Source organism: Peromyscus eremicus, chromosome 11, assembly GCF_949786415.1.
Source record: "Peromyscus eremicus chromosome 11, PerEre_H2_v1, whole genome shotgun sequence".
Taxonomy (NCBI): domain Eukaryota; kingdom Metazoa; phylum Chordata; class Mammalia; order Rodentia; family Cricetidae; genus Peromyscus; species Peromyscus eremicus.
In genome coordinates, this window is record NC_081427.1 from 53,116,284 (window position 1) to 53,124,384 (window position 8,101).

Below are 8,101 nucleotides of genomic sequence, written 5' to 3' on the forward strand. Positions count from 1 at the left end.
TGCTCTCATGTATTTGTTAAGACTGGTGAGTGTCTAACTGCTCTCAAGTTCCAGCTCAGGCTGAGAAGTGTTCCATTCTGTTCCTTAGGACCAAAGATAACCCCTTCCCTGATGAGCTGCTTGCCCTCAGATTTTGTTTGTCTCTCAGGAGTCCATCTGTTGGAGGCTTGGCCCTTAGCGTGATGAGAACGAGGCAGGAGACCTTTAAGATATAGTGTCTCCATGAGGCTCCATCCTTTTGTGAGGAGCTATTGGCAATTAGTGGCGTCTGGAGGATGCAGAGTCGTTTTTCTTCAGGCGTGTAGCCACTGCGAGCTACCCGTGATCTAGTAAATAACCCATGCATGTGCAACCCTAATTAAACTCTCGGGTATTTTTTAAAAGGACACGAAAGTAGGAGGGCCTGTTGGGAAGAGGAAGTATTCCAGAGGGAGTGGCATGGGGAGAAGAGAAGGGAATGGAAGACTGGGTGTGGTCAAAATTCATTATATACATGTAGGAAATTGTTTAAAAAATACTTTTTTGAAGTTGGAAGAAAAAAGGAGGTGCCTAGAGGTTGGTCCTACTAAGTCACTGGAGGTGTGCTCTCAGGAGGGACGATGGTCATTGTAAGAATGTTCTAGAAGCCTAGCCAGGCCCCACCGTCTGCTCTCTGGTTTCCTCTTTTGAGATATGGTCCCCGCTTCCACATCTGCCATGGTATGACTCAGGTGAGCGCCTTCCCTGGCTGAGCTCAGGTCGGCTCTGTGGTCTGCACCTCCAGAACTGTGAGTCAGTGATCTTCTTCCCTTCCTGAATAGCCTGCATCAGTTTTGTTATGACAGTAAAAATCCCAGTACTCCAGCAAACAGACGTTACAAAAGGGGTGGGTGGCCGGATACAGCTATCCCTGTATGGAGAGGAAACACTGCCTTTCTTAGGGATGGGGCTTTAAAAGTGTTTATTCCTTTTGGTTTAATCCCTTTTTTTCAAGTTTAAAAAATTACTGGGTTTTTTCATTTTAATGTATATACATCAATCAGTATAAACAATATATATGGTATGGCTAATTGCTGTACATTTATTCAGTATGTGGTCTTAGTCCAATTATTTCTAGTGTTAAGCAAAATTATTTAGTAACTAGCAAAGGAAAAATCTAATTTTGGGGAAAATACATTTTGAAGGTAACACATCAAATCATAAACAGTGATTAACATTGGTTGGTGAATTCTCAGTTATTCTCATTTTTTAAAACCTTTTCTCTGTGTCTCAAATTGTCCCGTGAGTACTGATGATGAGAGGTGAAGTGAGCCTTGCTCTTCCGTGTGCCGTGTGTGCCGTGTGTGCCAGGCCGGTGGGAAGCCATCAGCAGGGCCGTCTTGAAAGCTTGGGTTGGCACCCAGTTTGGAAGGGTCTTTAATGGGTGCCGTGCAGATAGCGAGGCTCCACTGAGACCTGAGCCAGCTTCCACTCCGCCTGGCGTGGCCTGTGTGCTGCAGTTAACTGACAGGTGACCTGCTGTGTGCTGGTGTTTCACTTAATGTTCACAGTAACACAGAACGGGGCCTTGAGACCACTTTTCCACTAACAGATGAGGAAGTTAAAAGCGATGTTTGCATGTGGGAGTCACATAGCTAGTGATTGCCAGGGGTAAGATTTCTTCAGCCAGGCACCGTGTGTGTGTGTGTGTGTGTGTGTGTGTGTGTGTGTGTGTGTGTGTGTGTGTGCGCGCGCGCAGAGGTCAGAGCATAACTGTGAAGTTGTTTCTCATTCTTTTTGTGGAATTCAGGAATCAGACTCAGGCTTGTGTGGCAAACGCCTCTGCTCTCTGAGGACGTCACTGGCCCCAGCTACCGCAATGCCATTAGCTATAGGAAAGTACACTTTTGGTAGTGGGCAGACATGCAAAGCACTTAAAAGACAAACAAAAAACGGATCTGAGCGAATGAATCAGGAAATACTATTAAGAAATGCGTGTCTGCCAGTGCACATTGAAAAGCCAGCTCAGTTTTGTCTGTTCTTTTATCCAGATTTTAATCCATGTCCGGTCAGATATGTTGGAAAACGTGATAAAGATCTTACAGGACACTGTTGACAGGAATGTATCGGTATTTGTGAAAAGACACACGTTCTCAGAGGATGTGGTAAGTGTGCCGGCGCCAAGTGCAAGGGCACCCTTCAGATGCTCACCTGGCGTAGTAGCCGAGTTGGCCCCTTCAGCAGGAGGTCAGACCCAGCGGGGTCTCCTGCGGTTTCAGGACGCACATGCTCAGTGCGAAGACTGTTTTTCCTCCTGGTGTAATATGGCTCCTGGGATTCTCGGGAACTGGCTCCTTCGTGTTGTTCTTTCCTCGGCGCTATTCTGTAGGTGCTTCCTTTTCTCTCAAGCATCCAGTACCTTCTCCGTGCTCCTCACTCTCAGCTAACCCTTGCTTCCTGTTTGAGGGAGGAAATGGAAACAAGCCGAAGAGAGTGACTAGTCCACCATCAGCCACTGGCTGTGATTGCTGTATGCCCATGGTGACTGCGCATCCCTCTCTCCAGCATCTCTGTTGTCCGTCCTCCTTTCCCTGCTCCTGGACACTGTCTGTCTCTCCTTCCTTGTGAGTCAGTCCTATCAGCGTTATTGTGTATATTATCTCCTGTCCTACAAATGAGAAGACACATGCGGGGTTTGGCCAGGAAAGCTGGACCTTACGAATGCCAGTTCTTCCAAAGTTACCTTATCACGTTAATAGACCACTATACTTTTCCTGTGGCTTAACTTAAAACAAACAAGAAGACTAGCTTGTTTAAAGGAAGGAATGGCTTGAAGATACAGCTCAGCCATTCTCTTCCCCAGCTCTCAGAGTCCACCTTACTTATTTCTCACAAGGTCCTGGGGACCAGTGAGCACCGGAGATCTGCCTCTCTCTACCTCCCAACTTCCGGATGAAAAGCCCGCCTTTTTGGGTCATCTTGGCTTTTTACATGGGTGCTGGAGATCAAATTTGAAGTCTTTATTTTTGCAAAGTAGACTCTTTGACAAAGCTATCTCCTCCCGCCTCCACATAAAACCTTTCCTCACATTTATCTGTTTTCATATTTCTTTATTTTGTGTATGTGTATGGTGTGTGTGCGTGCCTGTGTGTGTCTGAACACACATGTGCCACAGTACATGTGGAAGTCAGAAGACTTTTTCCAAAGTTGGTTCTTGCCTTCCACCATGTAATTTTGGATCCGGGTTCTCAGGCTTGGTGGCAAGCACCCCTACTTGGTGGCAAGCACCCCTACATGTTGAGCCATCTTGCCAGCCCTAAAAATTTGATTTTGTGTGACCGAAACATTATAGCAAAATAAAAACGTGAGTAATCTTGAAGAAAACACTTTCAATTTTTAATCATATAACAAAGAGCTGAGCAACCCTAATACAGAGAGTTCTTTTTGAAAATTACAAGAAAAGAACCAAGAGCCAGTGCTGAGGAGAGACGGAGTTCACTTAGGACTCTGAATGCCTTTAAACCTTTGGGAACCTCTCAGGCCTAACTGCATTCCTCAGAATCCCAGCCATTAAGTGAGATACATGGCCAGATACCTTTGTATATTTACATTTCAATTAATGTAGAAAACCAAAAATGTCACCAAAACAGGTATGAAAAAGTGGCTAAGGAGTAGAAGTAGGATTTCCCTGAGTGTGCTTTGTACATTTGGCTTTGCAACAATAGTAAATGCTTCCTAAACACTAAAATTAAATTAAATATAAATGAAAACAGCAGTTCCTAAAAATTGAAAACAGTGAAATAAATGAGCTCCTGTGCCTCACTGAGGACATGAGCACACAGCAGAAGTTACTGCTGATCATTTGAAATGTAGCTACTATTTTAAAAGCTTTATCTATTACTTATGTGTACCTGTGTGTGTCTCTGAGTTTATTTGCATCATGTGTCCAGATGCCTGCAGAGGCTGGAGGGCATCAGGTCTCCTGGAAAGGAAGTTACAGGAGGAGGTTTTAAGCTACCTGATGTGGGTGCTAGACTGAACCCAGCTCCTCTGTAAGAGCAGTAAGCACCCTTAACCACTGAGCCAGCTCTCCAGCCCAAAATGTAGTCGTGTGTACCTCCAGTAACGTGCAGAGGGAAGGGTGAAGACCTAAGAAAGCGTGATATTACCAGTGGTCCTGCCATTGGCGATCCTGCTCACACGTCACTCGTTCTGACCAAGTGGCCTGTAGACGGTCCTCCTTCCTTGTTCCACTGTCCTGTGCTTTGCCGGTTCTGGTCCAGGCTGAGTTGGCAGAACAGGCACCTGGGGGCAGGTAACATTTCCTTCCTCATCATTCGACGTCCCAGCTCTGTCCCACCTGTCTCCTCCCTTCTGCCCATAGACGTCTTCCTGCGGGCAAGGGAGTGGTCAGGAATCTCAAAGGCCATGATTGGCTTCTTCCTATTAGAGGTCTTCACTCGGGCTGGGTTGTCATCTTCCCAGACCATGTTGGAGTAAGTTTAAAAAAGCAGAGGACATGGAGGTATGAACAGACTGTAGGGTGCACAGCTGTGCCTGTGTGTGCTGGAGATCATGTGTATACACACATGCATATTTGTATGTGCACACACATGAATGTGTGATAACAGTACCGATGCAACTTCCGTTTTTCTCAGTCATTATTTTTAGTAAATCGTTACGACCTGTTGTCACCCATTTATGTCTACAGCACACAGACAAGCCTCACCCTGAAAACTCGCCCTGCCCTTCAGCCTGCTCCCCTGGTTCCTGTGAGACTCTCGGGGAATTGCGTGATGGGAAAGCTCCAGTGTCTTTGGAGCTAGTTGTTTTGTTTTGTTTTGTTTTGTTCACTTGTTTCTTTGTTGTGTTGTCGTTGTAGTTTTCTGAGGCAGGGTCCTGCTGTGCAGCCCAGGCTGGCCTGAAACCCAGGAGCCTCCGACATTAGCCTCTCAAGTGCTGGCATTTCCACCAAATGAAGGCGTGTGCCTGGCTTCAGCTAGGTCCGTGTGTGTGTGTGTGTGTGTGTGTGTGTGTGTGTGTGTGTGTGTGAGAGAGAGAGAGAGAGAGAGAGACAGAGAGAGAGAGAGACAGACAGACAGACAGAGACAGAAATAAGGAGAGAGAGACAGAGAGACAGAGGGTGGTAGGGAGACAGACAGATTGCATACGGACTCTAATAAAACTATATTTTTAAAGATTTTATTTTATTTTCTAAATTTTATGTATTGAGTTTTTTGCCTACATGTATGTCTGTTCACCTAATGTGTGGAGTGGCCTTGGAAGCCAGAAGAGGGCGCCAGATCCTCTGGAGTTGGGGTTAGAGACCCGCTGTGAGCCAGCATGTGGGTGCCAGGAACCAAAACCGGCCCCTCTGCGAAGCCGTGGGTGCTGGTAACTGCGGAGCCATCTCTCCAGGCCCCAAACTATGCTTTGAAAATCCTGTACTTAATGTTCGTACCAGTGGTTATTAAAAGTGTGTTGAGTCTGTCAACACCACAGAGGAGTACAGGAGAGTGATTTTGGTTTTCTGAGGTGGCGTTAATGAAAGCGCTCCAATATTAGCTGTTTCCTCATTGATTTTTTTAAAAACTAAGTTAACAGAGCACTATGATGTGATCTCACCTGCATCCCGTGGCTGTTGTGAGGCTGCTGAAGGTCTCTGCGGTGATGGACCCACTGTGGCCAGTGCAGCTGGGTGAACATCCCTCCTGCCTGTTCTGCTCTGCTTCTGTGGGAAGGCTGTGCCCCCACATGAATGTGGGGTGCATCGTCCCACCTTGAACCTGAGTGCTGAGCGAGTTGTTCTCACAGAACATGAAGCTGATTGTCTGCGGTTCAGTCAGGAGCCTGTGTCTGGAAGGAAGATGTACCGGTGTCAAACAGAGTTAGGATTTGTTTAATAGATGCCCAAAGGATGTTGGGAAGCTTGACTTTCATTGGGATGTTAGTCTGAGTCCTCAGTTGGAATTGAACTAAGGAAAAGGTTGACTTTTTTCACATCCTGAGTTTGAGCTGGCCCATTTATGTAGGGTTAGTACCATGGACTTGTGACTACTGTTTCTACATCTGATCTTCCGCTCTGTATCTCAGGCCTGTCTAGCCAGTGGTCTTCTTGGCATGTCTACCTTGATGTTTTACCTCCAGAACAGAATTCCAGATCTCCCTCTCCTCCCCATCTCAGTCAATGACAGTGTCCACCATCATGTTCCTAAGACCCAAGTTAGGAAGATGGCATTGACCTTGTTTCCTTCAACTCCTAGCCAGAGTGCCTCACTGTATCCACAGTGTTCCTCACATGCATCCGCCTCTCCATCTTTCCTGTGTGTTTCCCAGTCTAAATCACCCTTTTTTTCTCCTCTAGGCTATGATGGGGGTTCTGGGATTGTTTCCACATTCCTGCCCCCCCACCCCCATTTCTCCTCCGTGCGGCCTGTTAAGTCTCGATCACACCATAGCCCCGACAGGCTTTTAGGGTAAATTCCAAGCATCTTTCCGGGGACTGTAGTAAAGTCCACATGATCTGGCCCACTCCTGACTCACCCTTACCTTGTTGATTCTGCTGGCATTTGACCTCTCCCAGTTACATTTCGCTCTAAGGCGTGTGCTATTTGAGTTCCTTTTATAAGGTAAAATGATACAGCTTTAGTTTTGAACTTTGTGTGTGACTCACAGAGGTGCTTACAGTCAGTTGTGCCTGTGTGCCCTGGTGTTCATCTTTATGAGTATGTTGTCCATTTCTGAATGTCTGTTTTGCTTCTTAGAGAATAGGAAGACATCATTGTGATGTAATGATTACTCTTTTTTTCCAGCTGGCCAAAGTGAGGGAAAAACTGAAGGACAACCCCACCCTCACAGCCAAGTTTGAGGAGATCTATGCGAAGCTGCACATTAATGGGCAAGTCTCCGTTTACACATTGGACGCTATGCTCTGCCATGTCCCCCTGGACAAGAAATCCAACACAGTGCTATTAAGAAAGAAGATGAGGACAGTCAGCCGACGGACCTTACAACCGCTCAGCCAGACCCTGCTGACTGAGTAACTTGTTTTCAACCTCCCGGGTCTGCAGGAGCTGCTTGGAGGCACCTGCTTCAGGTGAAATATTGGCTTCTCCAAGATGCCGGGCATTTCACTTGAGTGGCACTATGCCTGTGCCCGGTCTCCCTAAGTCCCGAGTCCCCTGAGTGGTGACCTGCTGATCAGAGACATGCGAAGAGCTAGCTCAGGCACGGAAAGCGTGGTTGCCACAGAAAGGCACCTGTGACAGCCGCTCCAGAGTAAGGACCACAGGCGCTAACGCCGTCCAGCACCAGAGTGGAACTCAGGAAGTACTGCAGAAGGAATTTCCCATGGCCTCATCAACCTTGCCCAGCCTTTCACAGGAGAGACGCCTTGCGAGTGATGTCCTCACTGAATTCGAGAGAGCTGAAACCCTTTCTACCATGTTGGGAATGTCCAAGGCCGCCTTCTCTCATCTCTGCCATCATTTTTCCGTCTACAAAATAACATTGCCTGTGCGTGCTTGGATGATTTGACATTTTCATTCAGGGTTCAGTAGAGTGAATCTTTCTCCAAAACAAGAAATAAAAGGTGCCCCCACAGACTTGAGGTTGTGTTTGTCTCTTCTCAGCATGTAAACAAAACTAGAGTTAGCTTTCAGAATTGGTAAGTATGCCAAATTTAAATAGTTATTGTCTTCATCATTGGCAAGCCATAGATAGTGCTGGTAAAAACCGAGGGATGCTCAGTTTCCCTTTGAACATCATAAATACTCGGTCCTGCCTGTCACCTTGTCTGCGCTGCACTTTCTCTGTGTACATTGTTTCTGTTACTTTGATTATTACCATTATTATCTCGACAGCAGGCTGTTTCTGGCACAGTCTGAAATGCAGCGTTGGATGAATTGTGCATATGGGATCATTTACAAAAGGTAGTCAGGAGCCATCTCACTCGTTTGTGTTTCTGAAGGGCCCAGCCAGGTGTTGAACCGCAGCAGAGACCAAGCTTGCTTCAGCTTGCCCCTGAGGCCGTTTCCAGAATAAAGTCTGTTCCCTTCATTGCTCTTCTCGGGCAAGAATGGTCTTCAGAATCAGAAATTTTAGAGTTGGAGGAGTGTCCCGCATCTCCTAACTCCCTCCTCTT

General features: G+C 46.7%; 1 protein-coding gene across 4 annotated transcripts in view; it reads left to right on the forward strand.

The window, feature by feature from the left end:
- The window catches only part of Ptcd2 (pentatricopeptide repeat domain 2), a 30,675-nt gene extending 23,108 nt beyond the window's left edge, over nt 1-7,567 (forward strand). For all 4 annotated transcript variants that reach the window (XM_059276518.1, XM_059276520.1, XM_059276519.1 and 1 more), the window contains 2 exons: nt 2,010-2,123; nt 6,771-7,567. In XM_059276518.1, coding sequence (XP_059132501.1) covers nt 2,010-2,123; nt 6,771-7,001 — 345 coding nt within the window. In that variant the 3' untranslated portion in view covers nt 7,002-7,567. The remainder of the gene's footprint in view (nt 1-2,009; nt 2,124-6,770) is intronic.
- The last annotated feature ends 534 nt before the right edge of the window (nt 7,568-8,101 follow it).